Here is an 18901-nt window from a genome sequence, read left to right as displayed (position 1 = left end):
TCGACGGGGAGCCTTTTTGTCAACAGACGGCGGTGCTGGTGCTGTCTGGAGCTAGGCTGGCGTGCTCGGTGGCTCCAGTCGGGTCCCAGCAAATGTGGCGGTGGGCGATATTTGTATGTACGAGGATAAAGGAGGAAACAGAGGCGCGGGATGGATCTTGTGTGTAAACACAGATGCAGGTCGACGAAAGGGCGAACAGGTGATGGATTCGCTGGCGGGCTGGCGGCGCTTTGGAGGCCCGAGAGAGCACTGAGAGGTGAGGGGGTTTCTCGTTCCCTTGCTGATGACGCTGCTCGCGAGATCCGCTTCTCCCCTCCTCGCCCAAGAGGGGGAGTCCAGTCAACAAGAGCAGAGGCGAGATTCGTTGGCAAGAAGCGGAACCGCAGTGTCGCGGCCCTGTTGAGAGTGAGAGCTGAGCCTAGTCGGAGATGCGTCTGTGATACCGTGTCTGCACGTTGAATCCAAGGGTATCACGGCGGCACAAGTCGTGGTATGTATTCACGGAAGATGCTGTAGATTGATTCAGAAGTCGTTCTTGTCACTGGATTTCCATCCTCGAGTTCCATATAGCCGCTCGGATGCATACATAGTCGTACTTGTACTCGCCCAAAGCCAGACATTTGGGCTCCCTTGCGGAGGCGTCAACTGACTTGCACGCTGGAACCCGAAGCCGCCAAACCCGCCCAAAGTGCTGCGTCTGCAGTGGATCGACCGACGGAGGTGGTTGCTCTCAGGGGCTGGCGGGTGGGGGGGCACAGCCGTGGTGGTTGTGGCGCTTGTGCCACTGGGCGTTAGCGGGTAAGCTCACCATCATGCCCGCTAAGCTTCAACGTTTAGTGGTTGGCTCGGCCCTGTAATACTTTGGCCTTGCCGGCTGTCGACAACAGCTGATGGATGGCCATGTCGCCGGCAGCACGTCGGAGTAGCAGTACCAGCGATGACGTACCGTTAGCTGTTCCACGCGAGGTACAAGTACGAGAAACCTGCTCGCCGCTCGATGGCCGCATAACAGGCAATTTGTGCTGTGCTTGCCCATGGAACAGCCTCAAATCTCCGCGCAATATCTCGCCAGCCTGGACAGGCGGCGCTGCCGTGTTTCGCATGCATTTCCCTGCATGTCCTGCAATAACCTTCGAGATTGACACGATCATGCCCGCCTTTTGCTCGGCTTTGTGACTCGTATCTTTTTCGCTGGTCCCGCGCCTCGAACAAGCTTTCTGCCTTCTCCACCAGCTTCGTCTCCCCGGAGCTTCGGAGGGCTGCAGCCCGTCTCACGTGCAGGCCGTTCATGTGACTTCCCGTGAATCTCGCGTCGCGTGCCTCGAGATCCTTGTCACGCCTCTGGCCTGTCTCTTCCATGTGGGTGGAGATCGCGCACACCCTCTCGCTCGCTCGGCAGCCGGTGTCCCATCGCGCTGCCACAAGCGCCGTTTATCGCTGTTCATCCAGATGCAGATCATGATCACGGGCATCTTCTCTCTCTGGATCGGGGCATCTGCTATGTTTACGAGCCGATGAACTTGTCTTACAGCCTTGCCGATCCAGCCTCGCCAGATGGGGAGCTGAGGTAGCGGCTGGGTCTTCTACCGACTACCCCGATCGTCCTATCCGTTGATTCGTCATTCGTGCGCAAGGCATCAGAGAATATTGTGACATGTCACGCGTCGACATCACGACGATATGCCGCTGCCGTTCTCCCTGGTCTGCGACTTGTTAGACGCATCTTACGCACTAGCAATAGCTCGCAAGCCCAGTGCCAAAGTTGTCACTGACTGGTGCTCGCAGCATCGCAGCCGTATAAACGCGCCAGACACCGACCTTGCAGCATTATTGTCCACCCTGCTGCCCGAGAAGAGGACGGACAGAGTGTACTGTATACAGACAAACGCTCTCGAGAAGATCATCGGACGCGGCTTGATGCTTGGCGCTTCTCGACGCAGGGAACTCGCACTTTATAAACAACCCGGCCTGGATCTGGATCTTGCCGATTGCGTAGAGCGTATCTTGACTGTCACTGTAAGCCACCTTATACTTGAGCAGGGCTTGGCTTAGGGGACCGGCATCTGATCCATCTCTAGCCAAACCCAACTCTTCCGGAAAGACTTCAGGTCACTGTTGAAGAAATCGACGGAGCTCTGCATTCGGTTGCGGCCAAAATAAAATGGAGCTCGCCATCGATACGATCTGCAGAGACCAGTCTCGTCGAAACGCCTGGCCGCGATGGCCTAGAAGCATTATATAGGCGACTCACGGCGAAAGAAGCCAAGTGGCTCACGCGGCTGATTCTCAAGGACTTTCGACCTCTCGTCTTCGATGAATATCGGCTCTATCATTCGTTTGATCCCATGCTACCGTTGATTCTGAAAGTCCGCGAAGACTTTACTACCGCTATCAATACTCTGCAGCGGCTCAAGAAAGAAATGCCCTCTCTACGACCCGGCACGTCATACGCTGATCGAAAGTCTCTGTCTTCTATTAAGCCATTGTTATCGGTAAAAGTAGGGAGACAACAGTGGCACAAGGCCCGCAGCATGAAGCATTGCCTCCAGATGTGCAACGGCCTGATGAGTGTTGAAGCAAAGGTGGATGGAGAATACTGCCAAATTCATGTTGACGTTAGCAAGGGCAGACGCGGTATTCAGATCTTCTCCAAGAGCGGCAAAGACAGCACCGAAGACAGAGCCGGGCTGATGGGGTAACTTCACTCCAAAAGACCTCCTTCAAGGGAAAGGAGACTGACTATTGAGACAGGGCCATCATCAAGTCATTGGCAATAGGGAAGGCCGAATGTCATGTCAAGACGGAGTGCATACTGGAGGGTGAACTGGTGGTATACAGCGACTTGGTAAGCTGCAGGCATGAAACCCAGGGGTGTATTTTTCCTAGGCTGACATGGTGCCTGCAGGAGAGGAAAATCCTGCCCTTTCATCATATTCGGAAACACGTCGCCCGTCGCGGTTGGTTCATGAATACAGAGCAAGATTCGCCGTAAGACCCTGCTTACGATCGTAAAAGCCAGTGGTAAAGCGTCCTAACATAACCAGTCCGAGGTCTTACGAACACTTGATGATCGTATATTACGATATTTTACTGCTCGATGGACAGTCACTCCTGAACGCTCGGCACTCTGAAAGATTCAAGTTACTGGAGAAAATCGTTCGCTGCGATAAAGGACAAGCCGAGCTCGTGCAGCGGCAACTCATCAACGCCAATCACCCCATGGCAGCTTCAGACTTGCGAAATGCATTCGCCAAAGTGATTAGGGAACGGGGCGAAGGGTTGGTTCTAAAGGCAGACCAACCTTATTTCCATTTTGAGAATGACAGGCAGCCATTTACAAATCGCTGTATCAAACTCAAGAAGGACTACATTGGCCGCTTTGGAGAGGTCGGTGACTTCGCTGTAGTCGGGGCCGGGTTCAATGCGGCCAAGGCGAGGTCATACAGCATCGACAACCTCAAGTGGACGCACTTCTATGTTGGCTGCCTTGACAACAGGGAGGAAGTAAAGCGCTGGAATGCCATCCCGGAGTTTACTGCGGTCAACGTCGTCGAGCTCAGCGAGACTATGCTCAAAACGTTTATACTCTATGCGAATCCGAACTCAGTGCCGGTGGAGGAGAACGTCGAAACAAAAGTGAAGCATGCGGCCGGAGCCCAGCCCGTACCAATGACCATGGCATTCACCAACCCTCCCGTTTTCGATATGCGATGCTTCAGCTTTGAAAGAGCATGGAGCACCAACTGGTGGAGCTTGCGATTTCCGTCCGTCGCCAAGATACACTTCGACCGGGACTTCTCTGAAGTGCTGTCTTTTGATGAGCTGCAGAAGATTGCAGAGGGTGCCACATCCGCCCTTGACGTAGAAGACAGCCAGGAGAACCTTGAGTGGATTGTCAGGCTGGAACAGGCTGATCCAAGGGGACTGGCCGTGGACGCTGCTACGCAGTTGACAGCAACGACCATGCCAACCCTGTCGCCGAGACGAGGCTCTCATAACTCTTCGGGTTCTCGGCCCCTGATTAGGCACCTTACCGACGGCTCTCTGGAACGATCGGGCGACTCGGCAGATGTCATGCCACCACCGTCTCATAAACTGGCTGCTTCACAGCCATCTCCTACCACAAATCTTTCGCAAGCCGGCCTTTCTAATCATCATAAACAGAAGCGGGCTGCATTCTCAGCGGCTCTGTTCCCTCCGTCAAAGAGAAGCCGCCAGACTTTGGGGGAGAACGAGTCAAAACCATCGCTACTAGGTCGCCAGCTCGAGTCCGTGTCGCCAAAACGGCGTCCTCTGGGAGAGATTGATGGTAACTCTACGCAACAGCTCCAGACATTTGCCCCGGACCCCGCCGTCCGCCTGCCTGATGACGAAAACCCAAGCACCTCCCCTGAGCCTACGAACCGTCAGAAGCAAAAGGTGGATTCTGCCAGGCATGAAGTTGCTCCTGATCAACTGCTGGAGTCATCATCTTCTCTTCCGCCTTTACATGACAGTGCCATTATCATACCAGATAGCGAGAGTGAAGACGAGGCTGACAGCGATGATGACATCCCACCTTCACCCTGCACTCGTCGTGGTCAGAGCAAAATCGATGCTGAAGAAAAGCATCTGGATCACACATCCCAGAAATCTGAGGCTGTGTGTCAGTATGCTGGCCTTGAGTGCCAGCTAGCCGATCGCCTTGTTTTACTTCCAAAGTACTTTTCGGATCTCAAGGATGTCGAGCCTTTATTTCAGGCACATGGGCTATCAAATATTGTCAGAGACGCCGAAGCTTGGATACAAAACGATGCAGTTGAGGCTCCTCCGCTGGCAGACAGCCAAACGGATCGTAACAAAATTCTGTTTGTCGACACAGTAGAGAAAGAGGCGGAGACGAAAGCTCTGCTGCCAAAGCTCGAGGACATTCGCGAGAACATCCCGGAAGAGAGGCGGGAATGGATAAGTGTCTTTGATTGGCGAGTCCTGAATCACCTCACCATATTTGAGGACGCAGGGACTACTAAAAAATATTATGATGGGTTTCATGATCCTTGGCGGCGTTGGTATTCTGGGCTGGTATGAGGACATACTTCGGGTACAACTAGATGGCGTTTATGAGATATATCCAACTTCTATAGATTAGGTATCTAATACACAAGGGTTTCACGAACCCTTCTTCTCATCATATAAAGTCCCGTAGCTAGCCTTTAACCGCATAAACAGATGCTCATTCGCCGTCATAACCTTCCTCTCCGCATACGGATTCTCATTCGGCGCGCTCTCATCCGGAACGTAATTCCTCACCCTATCACTCGGCACCGGCTCCAACGGCACCGCCCCCCGAGGATGACAAAAGAAAGCAATCGAGTACCGCGGCCCCGCGCTCGTCTCGCCTTCAACCTTGCTTCCTCCATCCTCCGAAGGGAAGACGACCCTATGAACGGTGCTCCTGAAAAGCCCGTTTGTCCAGTAAGACAGCAAATCGCCAATGTTGATGAGAATAGGGGGGCTGGGATCGTTCTCTGAGCCCGGCGGACAGACGGGCACTGGAGCCCAGGATCCGTCCTTCTTTTGCAATTCTAAGCCTGCCTGGCCTTTGAGGCGGAAGAGCAAGGTGATGGAGCCGTAGTCGGAGTGGGCGCCGGCGCGGACGTCTTCGCTGGAGCGGGAGGTTTGCTCCGGGGGTGGGTAGCGGAGGAAGCGCAGGATGGAGGCGGATTCGCCGTTTGTGGTGTGTGCCGAGGAGAAGAAGTCACCGACCTGATGGACACCAGTTAATATTCGGATATTCAGGAGCCTATAGAAGGGGAAGTGAAGAGTGACTCACGCCGAGGCCGATTCCAAGGAGGTGTAGCAGCTTCCGGCAGAGTTTGTGACAAGAGTCTGCGAAGGCGCTGATTTGAGGCTCGTCGCCGGCGATGGTGGGAGGGAGAGGCTGCTGGGCCTTTCCGTCGATGAATTCGCCAAAGTTGAAAGCTCTTTTACCGTTGTGAGTATCAATCCTTTGGGATATATGCCCGCTCAGCGGCAGGAATAGGGTTGAACTCACTCTTTAAAGTCTCCGACCTGGTGGGACGAGGGCATATACCGTCAGTCAACTCTCTCCATAGGGTGAAAAGGATTGGTTTCTCAAGTACCTTTTGATGCTTGGGATCTAACGTCTCGGAGTGCATGCCAGACCAGCCGCGGTTGTTCGTCTGAATGGTGCACGCCTGCTTTTCAGCGAGGGGGGCATCGAACAGCTTCTTGGACTACATGTTCATGGACACAAGGCAAATGTCAGTCAGTCAGTCAAAGATGCAGAAAGCATATAATTCCCCGAAGGGAAGCTTAAAGACAGCCCTACCAGTGCAAAAGCTTCATCGATGCTATCGGCAGAAATGTCGGCTCCGAGGTTTCTGATGTAGATGAAGCCGTGCTCGTGAGCGGCGTCGACGAGCTGCTGGGCCACGGCGTCTTGGTCTCCTGCTATGTCGATGAGGGGAATGTCTGCCGTGACGGCCATGATTCTTTGTTTGACGGCGCCAAACCAGAGTATACTCAATTCAGAGTGTAAAATAATAGGACGTGGAAAGAGTGTGAGGCTATGACGAGGTTGAAGTTATAATCTCACACACTGAGCAAAGATAACATGAGCATCAAGGTCGGGTGCTCTTCCGGGATCGCTGGGATCCTCGTCAAATCGGACCCCGCCATCAGCACTTGAGCCTGGCATGGCCGTGCTGTAGCGGGGTTGACAGAGCTCGGGGCTTCCCGCTAGCTGGAGAGCTCCCCTGTAGGGCCACCCAAGTCGAGCCAGTCAATACATACTGCACGGATGTCGGAACAACTCGAAGACGAGGAGCATCTGGAAACAGCCGACGATTCGGAAAGATAAGGCGAGATCATACTATCGCATCTTCGCTTTCCATTTCCAAAAATAGAGAGAAGCAAAAGTACTGTTTCTCTGAGCCATCTCTCGGTTCATGTGCCATTCGCTCCCGTCTCTCAACAAACAAGCAGCCATCTCAAAGGTTGTACCTTAACCGAGCCGCAACCCAGCTTTTCAAGGTATGTACTCCATATGGACCGTCACAAGCACTGTGGATCAGGGGGAAAGGACCCCCCAGAACAGTTCTAGTCAGACAGTAACAGCGGGCGCTTACCTCTGCGACTCTACGGTGCAGTATCCGTCTCGGCACTGTGCCAGTTGCCGTACCTTTACCTGATTGACTCGCTTCCGATTCCTCCTTGGACCAGCTCTGCTTTCCCTCACGCAGGGCTGAATCTCGAACTCCTCCATCAACTCCTTCTTGGGCGCGGCTGCTGGGGACGTTATCGTCTGTCCGTCTCACTGCCTCTCTGTCCGCCTGTCTCTGTTTGTCTCGGCACGAAATAGGGGGAAAGCCTGCTGTGGCCAAGCGTTACCGCAGCCTTTCGTCGCCGGTGTCCTGCTTGCTTTTTCTCCAACGATCCTTGTTGGGGTTTCCTCGTCTCTTCTCCCACCTGCTGTTGCGCACTGGCAAAGGCCAAACCGCTTCGTTGTCGAATTTTCTACTCTACCCATCCTCGAGAGCCTGTCGAAGGCGGCCGATCGTTCCTCGCAATTGCGCCGCGCGTTTCCAGAGCTCGCTCTGTTCCTAGTTTCTGTCCGTTTGACGGCCGCGGGTTTTCAGCCTCATCCACAACAGCACATCCATCCCCGCCGTTCCGAGTCGCATACCGAAACCGATCATCACACATCTGTTTGTTGCAAAGAGACTTGTTCAAGATGCCTTGTGAGTCCTCCTGAACCTCCACAGAGTCACTCTCGAGCCCGGCGAAACACTCCCGTTGCCTGCGCGTGACTGCTGTTGCGCCACATGTCATGGGTCTTGTTCTGGCCGGCCACTCTTTGGGGCGCCATCATGGGCCTCGATAAGGGACTGCAGCCGGGACTCCGTAGCCATGCTCTGTCTGAAGCTACCCGCCAACCCAATTGGCAACCTGGACTCTCCCCAGGTATCGTTCAATGCTTCCCTCGAGAGGCTGCTGCGGCGGGAGTCACATGCCCATGATCGTGCCATTTTGCCTGCGGATAGACATTTCCCGGAGCACCAAGCTAACTACTATCACAGTCCTTGTCGAGGATTCCTGGATCAATAGCCAGGCAAAGTACGTGAGCATTCTTCCGTCAATCACGAACGACAGATGCTGATTGCCTGCTGATTAGCACACATGAAATTGCCGAGCTCGAAGATACTGCCATCGCCGTCGATGCCTCGTACTACTTAAGCCTCCTTCTGGACACCGAGCCTGCTCACGAGCCCCTGCTTCCCGCACTCGGCGGCTTGACCGGCATCCAGGTCCATATTCGCCAGAATCTTGACCTTTGGGACAAGTTTCGCATCACTCCCTTCTTCATCTTCAACGGCCAGTCCATCGTTGGACAAGACGAGGTCACTCTGAGACGCGGTAGGGCTGCGAACCAGAAGACCGATGAGGCATGGGGGCTCTATTCGCAGACGGAGGCTGAACAGGCCGTCGCTGCCTTTGGAGCCAATCCTGGTATGTCCCCTTCCCGCGTCTTTGAATTGCGTCTGGCTGTAGCCGGGACAAACTCACTAATCGGGGGTATAAAAAAGGTGCCTTTCTTATCCAGAACTTGTATCCGCTTCTCCAGAGTATCTTGAAAGAGAGGGGATTGCACTTTTTGGTGCCCCCCTATAACGCTTGTGCTCAGGTTCGCGTTACACTCATCCCCTGTGCGCTGTGCGATGACATCTAACATTTGGAAAGCTTGCCTACTTCGAGATGATCAACTCGGACCAGTGCGCTGGTGTCATGGGTCCTCAGGAGTTGCTTCTGTACCCCATCCAAGACTCCGTCATTCGAAACATCGACTTCATGGCCGGAACAGTGACTGCCATCTCCAAGAAGAAAGTCATGCGCGTGCTTGGGGTTAGCGAGCCCATGTTTGTCGACGCCATGCTCATGACGGGCACCTCGTTTCTGGCTCCATTCCCGCCACTGCAGGACGCAGCGATGTATCCGAACCCGTTTACCATTATGGATGCTGTAAACATCCTTCGGACGTCGGAGAAAGCCGTGGTTAATGCCTGCGCGTCCTTCAACGACATCTTGCAAGCGCAGGACCCCAATTGGCTGGACAAATATCGCAAGGCCAGAATGGCAGCCCATCATTTCATCTACATCAGCGAAAGTGGCGAAGTCAAGGTTAATGACTTTGACCGCCTCACAAAAGACAACCACGAGTATCTCGGCCTCCAGATGCCGGCAGAACTGTTCCACTACCTCAACACGGGGCTTATCGGGGCTCGTATTCTGAACAGTATAACGCACGGTCAGATCATCGTTTTCCCGACCCTGGATGGCAACGCCTCGGATGAATACAAGAAGCTGGTGACCAGTCAGATTCTTCCAATCAAAGAGCAGACATTTGGCCTTGTCATTCCCAGGGTCCACCGAGGAATAGGCCACAAGGACATCACCATGAAGGTTTGGTTCGATCCCAAGTACTCGTACACCCTGAATCACCGCTCTGCTCAGCCGCCCCCCTCACAAATAGTAGGAACCTGGGATGTCAAAGAACAGGATCTGCGCCGATTCTTCCCCGCGGATTTTGCTGGCCCCATATACTTGGAGGTTCTTGCGCTGGCGAAACAGGACTTTGTAGAGAAGACCATTTGCAGAGGGAAGCCGATCCGCGGCATCGACAGCACTGACATGGTGGTCTCAGTCGCCATCTGGCGGTTCCTCCACCTCAGGGGCTATGTTGACGATTCCCACAAGCTGACCAAATGGGGCAATGCCTTGGCAACGACGCTCATTGCCATCAGGGATGCCATGGAGGAAACGGTACCGGGCATCGACGAGGCTGCTCTATTGGCGTTTGAGCTGCTGCGATTCGGGCTTCTGAGCGGCAAGTATCGTGAGGGTGCACCCGGTATGCCCCGCAAGGGGACCGACGAGGACAAGGCAAGCGTCATCCTCATTAGCCAATGCGCCTCATTGCTGAGGCTGAGGCACCAAGTGTTTGGCTACACCGGCCCTCTGAACAAGAGTCTCCTGGGCTTCCGTGCACTGTCTTCTACCGTGCGCGAGGCTGATCGAGACTTGGTTGAGGCAATTGTTGCATCCATGTTCATGTACGGACAGTGTGAGCGCGAAAGGAACGACCAGCTGGAGATCAGCCAAAAGTATGGCCCCCTCTTCCCAACTCTGAACGGTATTCGACGGCTAACTGTGTCCAGGCTACCTTTCTCGCAAGAGCCGCACATTGGACTGGGCATTGCCGCCTTGACCTTTTTCGATGAAGACGATGCCGAAGACAGCAAGGAAGCGCGGGCCGCTCGGCTGCAGACATTCCCGAGCACCTTTGTTCCCCTGTCCGAGGCACTCCCAGAAGACTTGCGTATAGCCGTCGACTTCGTGAGCGCCCTCAACCAGGGCGTGCAGACGCTTGATGCGAACTCGCTCCCGGCAAAGGAGAAGGCTGCATGGACCAAAGCTCAGGACTACATCAATGCCCGACCATTTTAGGACTCCATGTTAGACGCTTCGCCGGCCGCTGGAAGCAATCAACTAATTTAGCAAGAACAAAAAAAGGAGTTTGCAAATATCATGGATAGTGCTTTAGATACCACCATACACCGCGTTACATATCCACGATCATCCACAAACGGTTACACCATAGAGTTGAAGGTATTCTTGGGAGACTCACTGGGACAAGGAAACTACTAATACTTTCTGAACGACGCTCGCAGTTCGTTTATGTCTCGATTTCAAGGCGGGTTGTGCAAAGGAAAGAATCTGGGCGGGAAGGGGGAGGGCGGGCATTCAAAAGTTCTTATACTCATGGCTGGTGGTATGTTCTTTGTGGGCTGGGGGAGGCGGAAGGGGAGAGACGCAGCTGTTGGGGTTGGGGGTTGGGGGTTGAAAGTCCCCGAAGTGCGAAAGTTTAGGGGATATGAGAGAGAGCGTGCGCAAACAAACAAGCTTATATGGCAAGTCTCCAAGAAGTTTACGGGTCAGGTAGCACTTCGTGGTATCTGATGTTACCTTGGAGATGGTTATGAGGTTGTTTGTTGGCATGTGTGGGCATTGATGCTTTTCAGGGGCTTCTTTGCAGTCCCAGGGCTTTCTTGAACCTCAGCCTAACCAATGCTCCTCGACACCCCGTACGTCTATATAGCAAGAAAAAAAAAGAGAATAAAGAAGAAAAAACATCTCATTCTCTGCAGTGGCTGGTATTCAAGTAGCGCAAGGAAATTGAATTAGGGAGAAAGAAGTTCAGTGCCACGGATGTTTCAGCTCTGGGCTTCCGAGGGGTGGGGAACCCTGGACGAGATGAGATCTGGGTTCGGTCTCGGGACCAGCCTGGGAGGGGTTGGAGACGGAACAGGAGACAAGGGAGTTGCGAGGGTAGCATGGAGATGAATGAGAGATTTTGTATCTCATAGTGTCTGTGTTATGTGTGTAATGCGATCAGATAGATATTCGTCATATCATCCGTGTAAACGATCATTGCTCAACCAGAGCTCCAACACGGAAGAGTAAAGCTCATGGCGGTATAGGAGTACCGTGTGCTTGTCTCGTTGTTCTGCTGGCAGACGAATCTCACGGGGAAACGGTGGTTTAGAAGAAGAAGATAGAATTGGATGTATTAAATAAGTTGTTGACTCGAATCTTTCCTCCTCATTCCGTTCCATGTTACTCCCGGATAAAATCACACAACCCCCCGATATCTAAGTTCCGGCCCAACTAGTTCATTTCCTTCTTCTCTATGACACAGTAATAGCGATGGGACCAGCAAGGGTAATGTCATCGGTGAGAGCACCCGTTAGGGGCCCGGCACTAGAGAGAGACAGATACGTAATGCCAGCAACACCCTCGGGAATCGTGCAGCCGTCGGTGGCGGAGAAGGGAGTGAACTTGGTGCCGCCGGGGACGACGCCGCCAGAGGTGAAGGCGCAGAACTTGGCGCCGGCGGCCGCATCGGACTGCAGCTTCACGACGGAGTTGACGGTGGTGGGAGCGCTGGGGTCGGCCAGCTTGAGGGCGGGGAAAGCGGTGAGCTTGAGGTTGGAGTCGCTGGGGCAGGACTTGATGAAGGGCGCAGCGAGGGAGAAGACGGCCTTGGGGCCTAGGGGAGCGTCAAAGGCCTGGGGCACGGCCTTCTCGCCGCTGAAGACGCGGATGGAGCTCTGGTGGCGGGCCTCGATGGTCAGGATCGAGCCGGCAACGCCGAGGATGGCGGGAGAGGCCAGCAGGGGGGCGGCGCCGAGGTAGGCTGAGATGCCGACGTTCTCGAGAACGGCGGCAGTCTGGACCATGGCCGCGGCGGTGGTGAAACCAAAGTCGTAAGTGCAACGCTGGACGGGCTTGACGCCGTTTTGCGCAAGCGATGACTGGAGAAGGATGACGTGTTCGCCCTCGGTGAAGCCAATGTTCTGGAGATCCTGGATTTGCTCGTCGCTCAGGCCAAGAGCAGTAAAGTCGGAAGCGGGAAACTTGGCGAAGCCCTCGCGGTAGAAGGACTCTTCGAGGTTCTCCAGGGTCAGGGCACTGTGAGAGGTGTAAGTCCAAATGCTGGCAACAGATTTGGAACTGTAGCAGATGCTTACAATTGAAGGATATCAAAGTCACCGAGGCCCAGAGCCTGGGCAGCAGCGTTCTGCCTCTTGGCAACGGCATGGTACTCCAGTTGTCGTTCAGTGAACTTGGGCACTGAAGGGAGAGCGGCAGCAGTAGCAGCCAGCAGGGAAACAACAGCAGCTTTGAAGGAAGGCATCTTGGATATTGTTTCTTCGTCTCTTTTCGTTGATTCTTTTGGTTCGGTCTCGTCAGGTGTTAAACCAAGTGGTCCAGCCGTGCGGAAGAATTACACAAAAAAAGGATTGGAATGAGTGGAAAGTGGTGTAGTCAAGGATCGAGTCAAGCGAATAGAATGGAACAAACGAAGGGTATACCAGCAAAAGCAGGCCAGCGGCTTTTTGACAACCCACAAGATGAAAGAAAGCGAAAGAGAGACGGATCGGAGCGGAACGATGGAGATCAAGAGAAGAAGAGAAGCCAAGTCTCCAAACAGCGCGTTTCGACAGTCTTATATCCCAGAACCAGCTGGACGTGAGTGAGGCTGCATGTATGGCCCGGCCAAGGGAGGATTGCCCAAGTCGGTATAAGTGAAAATAATAAGCCCCCAGGGGCCACCGCAACGTTGGATCAACAGCCATGGCGGCTCCATGAGGATCCGTTTCTTCGCTTCAGTACGTCCAGAAAACCCCCCCAAATGGACGAACCCAGGCCTCAAGCGCCTCGCTCTTTCCCCTAGGTAGACGAAAAGCGACAGGGCAAAGAGAAGACAAAACAAGGGCCCGGAAGCTGCCAGAAGCGAAGCTCGCCCCAAGCTGGTGCCCCCCAGTTTCCTCCCCCGAGACAGGGTCCAGCTGAACTAGCTCAACCCCCCGGCCATAGTCCGAAACGAATCTGACACAACGCGCAAAAGCAGCGCCCCCGGAGCCAATCTCTTCCGCCTTGCCTTGCAGAGGGGCGTCTGCAGCCAGGTCGTTTTAACTTTAATTATTATCTTCTTTTTCTCTGCTCTGAGAGCCAGAGGGGATGGATCACATCTGGGCCTTTGTTAGCGCATGCGTCATGACCGCGGGATGGATGCTCATGTCGCACGATAGGCGGCGGCGGGTTGCAGAGCGTCCGCGACTCAGGACGTGCGCAGGTTTTCTGTGTTATCGCGAGCGAAGCTGGTCGAGGAGGGAGGCGGCGGCTTGTTCGCAGTGTTGGAGCGGAGTGTAGATGGTTGGGAGATGCTTGCTACCTAACGTATGTTCTGCCCTGCTTGGGGTGATGAGAAGTCGACGCCTTATTAATCAGGATGCATCTGCCTCAATGGCGGCAATAAGGTGCATAGTAGGTCCCTTCCTCGGTATCAAAGGAAGGTACGTAAACCGAAGCATCTCTTTATCCCCGTAAGGTAATTACGCAAGTCACCGCTTCGGTGTTTCCACGCTCCGTCCCGTAAGCAATATTCTAGACTACTAGGCAGGTAGTTGGGGCATCCATATCAGCGAAAAGGATAGACGAGGGACGATCTGGTATCAGATAGACGCCAACGTCAACATCACCAGTATCTCTCATCATCGAAATCTGCTCATTGCCCAGACTTATTCACCAAAAGGCACCCAAACGCTTAGCTTCATGCACATACATGACAAGGCCACACTCCTGCCCGGCCCCTGCTCCTGTCTCACAGAGTGACAGAGCATCTTCTCCCGGCTGCCCCCCATGCTTGCCTAGTCGGCTCCGTAGCACCAGCTTCAACCGTTTCCATCAAATGTTTCAACTGTCTCGGAACCGCCCCCAGCCGGACGTTCACTCGGCATCAGATCGCAGTCGGCACGTGCATCTGTCACTCGTGTAGAAACCGCTCGGGTATTGTATGTGGGAGTACGTAGGCAGGGTATGTAACTGTAATGCTCATTGTTTTCTCTCCCACTTTCCACTAACAGCATATATCAATCATATCTCATTCTGCTCCACCTCGTGCTCGATTCGCTCTCTTGCCTCCATTACATCAGTATGCTTTTCTCGTCTTCTTCGTCTTCCGCAACATCAGAGGCATCGCCTTCGCAACCATTACTCCGATGCTGCCGTAAGCCATCCCTACCGACTGTGCCCGATAATATATAGATATATATACCTCGCATCGCTGCTATAGTAAGCAAACCGACTCGATAGCCTGGGCCCATCCCCTGGCTATATCAATCTGCCATGTGCATCCTCACATGCGCTTCCATCGTTGGGACCATCCAATTTACAACGCATAGGGGTTGAGGGACCGAATGGTAAGGCAACTATTTGATGTCTTCATGTTAGCAAAACAAGTCATTGGAGAGCCAGATTGGGGGCATGTGGGAGGGGGGCTGCTCCAAATCATGGGATGACTTACGGTGGGCTCTTGGTAAGGTCCGTCTTGAGGATGATGGGAACCCGGGTCATCTCAGTCACGTCTTGGATGTAGTCTCCACCCTCCTCGCGCAGAGTGAACAACTTGAGGTACTTCTCCTTATTCGTCAATCGGGTCTCCACGGCCTCTGCGATAGGGACCTTGGAATCGGATCGAGTCCGGTGCAGCGTTCCGGCGTTGGACGCTGAGCGTGCTGGCGATCCCGGCACACTCTGCGTGGGTCGCTCGGCCAGCGACGCTCCCGCCATGGCTTCAGTCACATCCGAAGTATCGTCCTCGTCGTCATCGAACAGGGCGTCGACATCATCCGTGGAGATCGTGCCGGTAACGGTCTGCTTACGAGCGGCCTCCTCTCGCTCCTTCTTCACCCTCTCGGCCTCTTCGGCCTGTCGAGCAGCAGCCAGCGCGTTGGACATTCTCATCGAGGCCGCAGCCTTGGGTCTCTCATCTTCGGGCACATACGCGGAGCTGGGAACACCCTTCTCCCAGTACAGCTCCAGAACACGCTTCTCCTTTCGGAACTCTGCCTTCTTCAGCGGTAGCTGATCGCAGTGAACCCTCTTCTCGAAGCCCCACTCGGGAATCAGCACGTCGAAAGCCGACTCATACACGCAGAGAACAATGCCCTCGGCAATGAGGTCGCCATTGACTTCCTGTCGCTTCTTGTCCATGGTACGGCAGGACTCAATGTGGATGCTCTGCTCTTGCGCGTTTTGCGCCGAGTCCTTCTTGGTGTTGCAGAGCTCGACAGTCTTAACGAGGTTCTCCATATCGTCTGAAAATTCAATCTTGCCCTCGGATAGAACAGCTTCCAACTGTCGGTGGACAATGATATCAGCGTATCGGCGAGTAGGGTTCGTAAAGTGTGTGTACAACGGCAGATTGAGCGTGTAGTGAGGCCACACGACCTTGGGCGTCTTGCCAGCAATGAAGTACTTGGCCCGCTGCATCGACTTGAGAAGAACCGTCTCCATGCCCTTGCGTAGATCTGCATCTTCGACCTTGAAAAGGCTGTTCTGGAGTGCCCCGCTTCCAGAGGCATCGATGTCGTATCCGAGAGCGGTCATGCGCTCGACAAACGTCTGCAGGCGTCGTGGGTTGGGAGCGGCCTGGCGGCGCAGCAGAGCCTTGTCGGGCAAGCCTTCTGCCAGGCGCTGGGCCACATAGCTGTTTGCCTTGTGCATGAGCTCTTCGACAAGCTCCAGAGCCTCCGTAGAATCAAAGATGTTGTGCTGCACCAGTTGGTTCTCGTCATCCAGCTGCTGCAACAAGCGGAGAGGGGCGATGGGCTCGCTGCCGGCACCCAGGCGCGCTTCCCGGAATTTCTGGGCAACAGCCTGCAGGATCTGAATGGTGTTGGCCGGAACGGTCGAGTTGTCATAGGTGGAAGCGTCAGTCAGGGCCTTGTCAATATCGGCCAGCGACACCTTGCCGCTTGATTTGATGATGCTCTTGCCCACCCAGCTATCGCCTTCGGCAACCGCACCGTTGACCGGGTTCACGGTGAAGACGACACTGACGGTGAGACGTTCCTCGCCTGGCACGAGAGAGCAAACCTCTCCAGACACCTTGGGAGGCAGCAGAGGGCAGAATCGGTTGATGAGATGGACGGCGGTACCGCGCTTCTTGGCCTCTCGGTCCACGAGAGAGTTGGGCTTGACAAAGTGCGTGACATCAGGCACGTGGATACCGATATCAATCTTACCATCGGGGCGGGAAGTGACGTGAACCGCATTTCCAAGTTCAGCACTGCCGTTGAAGTCGATGGTGAAGATCTTTTCATCGCGGTAATCGCGGCGCGAGGCAATGGCCGCCTCGTCCTCCTGAGCGAGCGACCAGTCCTGGAGGCCGACACTGCGCAGGACAGCGTCCGAGAACTCGTCGGAACCGAAATTGTTGTCGCGAAGCAGCGCGTCGGTCTCCACCTTAAGGTCACCCATACGACCCAGCTGCTCTACAAGTGTACCAAAGGGGTGAAGCGACGTGATGGGCCACCTCTTGATGCATGCAACAAAGATGCGATCGGCGTAGTCCTGGTGCTTCTCCACAAAGTCTCGGGGCGCCTGCTCCGTTGGGATGGCAATCAGGGGAACGCGCTTGTCGGTCGGCTTGAACCATACAATCTTGGGCTTGTCCTGCTGGCGACTGTCATTCGAACGAGAATTGCCACCTTCCCGGGCCGCTCTCTCGGCTTCCTGCTTCTCCTTGGTAGCCTGGCTGCTGGGACGAAGCAGGCCCAGAGTACCCGAGAACATCTGGCCAGCCACACGCTCAATAACGGCGACGACGTGGCCAGCATACAGTGGCTTTTGCTCATCGTTGATCTCCTCTTCCTCGACAAGGAGAAGGCTCTGGCCCTCGACTTCGACGTCGTCGTTCTTCTTTTGAGTGGGCCGCTGGCGAAGACTGCCACGACGGCGAATGGCTCCCTCCGGCGGGTTGTTCTCGTCGGCTGTTCCAGCGGCCTGGCTGCCTTGGTTGATGGAGCCGGAGCGAGTGTCGGTGATGTCCTTTCGCTTCTTCTTTTCTTCCTTCTCCCGCTTCTGGCCCCACACTTCATCGACATCCAGGAGCTCGACGGCGACCAAATCACCCTCGAGGGCGCGGTTGCGGTCTTTGCTGCCGCAAATGAAGATGTCGGCATCCAAGAGGCCATCGAGCGTCGTGACGTAAGCATCACTGCGATTCTTCTTGTTGACTCGGAGGATACCCGACACAAGCTGGCCATCTCCGAGCAAAGCGGGAAGGGTAGCCTGCGGGAGATAGGGGGTGAACAGCGTCTTTCGCTGCTGCTGCTGCTGCGCGCCGCCCAGCTGCCCAGCATGTTGGGAGCCCTGGAGGCCCTGGAACTGTTGAGGGTTCATCTGGGCAGCTTGCAGTGCCTGAAGCTGGCTGATCTGCATGTGGTTGAGCTGCTGGTTGTACATCTGAGGCATCATCATCTGGCCAGCAAGGGGAAGGACAGGAGCCTGGCCGGGGTTATACTGGAAGCCTCCAATAGCGGACATGGACTGGTTGACGGAGCCGCGGGAACGGTGGCCGGGCTGGAACCCCTGGGTCTGGCCAACGTTGGTGGGTTGGTCCTGAGTTTGGCCTTGGGTGCGCCAGTTGCCCTCGTAGTTCCTAGATCCTGTGCGAGCGTGGCCGGGACCGCGGCGCTGGAAATCGTTGCCACCCTCAGGAGCAGTGTTGAAGGTGCTGCTGCGCAGGCCGCCGCGTCCGTTGGCAGCCATGCTCTGGCTGCGGCCATGTCCACCGCGGCCGCCACGAGAAGCTCCTTGAGATGCGGGGACGTCGAGACTCGGCTGCGAGGCGGTCTGGTTCTCCTCCTCTGGCTTGTCAGATGCCGGAGAGCCAGCAGCGGGGAACTGGAATCCGGACGTCGTTCGCTTCTGCTGGGCGAGCTCGGCAGCCTTCTTAGCATCGGCCAGGGCCAAGGAGTGTCGTCGTTGATGGCCGCCACCGGCAGCACCTCCACGGCCACCTCTGGAACCAGCGTTCTCACGCCCGTGGCTCGCCGGGGCCTCGAAGTTTCCAAAGGTAGATCCAGAAGCTCCTGAGGATGGCGCGGGTGGCGGACCCATGCCCATGTTGGGCAGAGCCGACTGATTACGGCGATGTGAGAGTGGCTGAGTCGGGGGACCCAGCGAAATGTTTTGTTGTGGGATCTGGTTAGGGAACTGGAAAGCATTGCCCATGGGCTGCAAAGGATTGAATGGACCGCCGGGTCCGATGGCTTGACCCGGGGGCAACATGCCCATGTTGACATATTGCTGCTGGGTGGCCTGGATCTGCTGCTGCTGCTGTTGCAGGAGCTCGATCTGCTGCTGGATGGCAAGTTGTTCCACTGCGACACACAGAGTCGGTTAGTCCGTTTGCCCCAAACTCGGCTCTCTTCTTGATTCTGATGTTTTGCGGCTTGATGTGGTGGATGCAGGGGGGGGGGCACCGACC

General features: G+C 55.1%; 7 protein-coding genes across 7 annotated transcripts in view; 2 read left to right on the top strand and 5 right to left on the bottom strand.

The window, feature by feature from the left end:
• Positions 1-948: 948 nt before the first annotated feature.
• Positions 949-1642, bottom strand: CCMA1212_004023 (uncharacterized protein; the record flags this gene model as incomplete). The annotated part of the gene is made up of 2 exons (XM_073701345.1): positions 949-1408; positions 1530-1642. Coding segments are annotated over 2 exons (573 nt in total), but the record flags the coding sequence as incomplete, so codon positions are not given.
• Positions 1643-1680: 38 nt separating this feature from the next.
• On the top strand, positions 1681-5067 carry CCMA1212_004022 (DNA ligase 4; the record flags this gene model as incomplete). The annotated part of the gene is made up of 5 exons (XM_073701344.1): positions 1681-2016; positions 2079-2695; positions 2752-2845; positions 2906-2988; positions 3045-5067. The coding sequence occupies 5 exons, from the start codon at positions 1681-1683 to the stop codon at positions 5065-5067; spliced, it is 3153 nt and encodes a 1050-aa protein (XP_073560738.1).
• An 81-nt stretch (positions 5068-5148) lies between these two features.
• On the bottom strand, positions 5149-6490 carry CCMA1212_004021 (uncharacterized protein; the record flags this gene model as incomplete). The annotated part of the gene is made up of 4 exons (XM_073701343.1): positions 5149-5745; positions 5813-5961; positions 6035-6236; positions 6332-6490. 4 exons carry the CDS (start codon positions 6488-6490, stop codon positions 5149-5151), a joined length of 1107 nt encoding a protein of 368 aa, XP_073560741.1.
• A 1245-nt stretch (positions 6491-7735) lies between these two features.
• Positions 7736-10506, top strand: CCMA1212_004020 (Protein MKT1; the record flags this gene model as incomplete). Its single annotated transcript, XM_073701342.1, has 5 exons — positions 7736-7742; positions 8082-8118; positions 8177-8511; positions 8589-8686; positions 8743-10506. 5 exons carry the CDS (start codon positions 7736-7738, stop codon positions 10504-10506), a joined length of 2241 nt encoding a protein of 746 aa, XP_073560740.1.
• A 242-nt stretch (positions 10507-10748) lies between these two features.
• Positions 10749-10940, bottom strand: CCMA1212_004019 (uncharacterized protein; the record flags this gene model as incomplete). The annotated part of the gene is made up of 1 exon (XM_073701341.1): positions 10749-10940. A coding segment is annotated over one exon (192 nt), but the record flags the coding sequence as incomplete, so codon positions are not given.
• Positions 10941-11747: 807 nt separating this feature from the next.
• On the bottom strand, positions 11748-12757 carry CCMA1212_004018 (Protein rds1; the record flags this gene model as incomplete). Its single annotated transcript, XM_073701340.1, has 2 exons — positions 11748-12531; positions 12591-12757. The coding sequence occupies 2 exons, from the start codon at positions 12755-12757 to the stop codon at positions 11748-11750; spliced, it is 951 nt and encodes a 316-aa protein (XP_073560351.1).
• Positions 12758-14794: 2037 nt separating this feature from the next.
• CCMA1212_004016 (Virulence protein SSD1) overlaps positions 14795-18901 on the bottom strand; it is a gene marked incomplete at both ends in the record, with an annotated part of 4425 nt that continues 318 nt past the window's right edge. Inside the window, 2 exons of the mRNA XM_073701339.1 lie at positions 14795-14834; positions 14930-18794. Coding sequence (XP_073560367.1) covers positions 14795-14834; positions 14930-18794 — 3905 coding nt within the window. The remainder of the gene's footprint in view (positions 14835-14929; positions 18795-18901) is intronic.

This window comes from Trichoderma ghanense (genome assembly GCF_004382785.1).
Source record: "Trichoderma ghanense strain CCMA-1212 chromosome Unknown scaffold_3, whole genome shotgun sequence".
In the NCBI taxonomy this organism is placed as follows: Eukaryota; Fungi; Ascomycota; class Sordariomycetes; order Hypocreales; family Hypocreaceae; genus Trichoderma; species Trichoderma ghanense.
The sequence above is the reverse complement of the archived record's forward strand: the minus strand, read 5'-3'. Positions and strand labels throughout refer to the sequence as shown.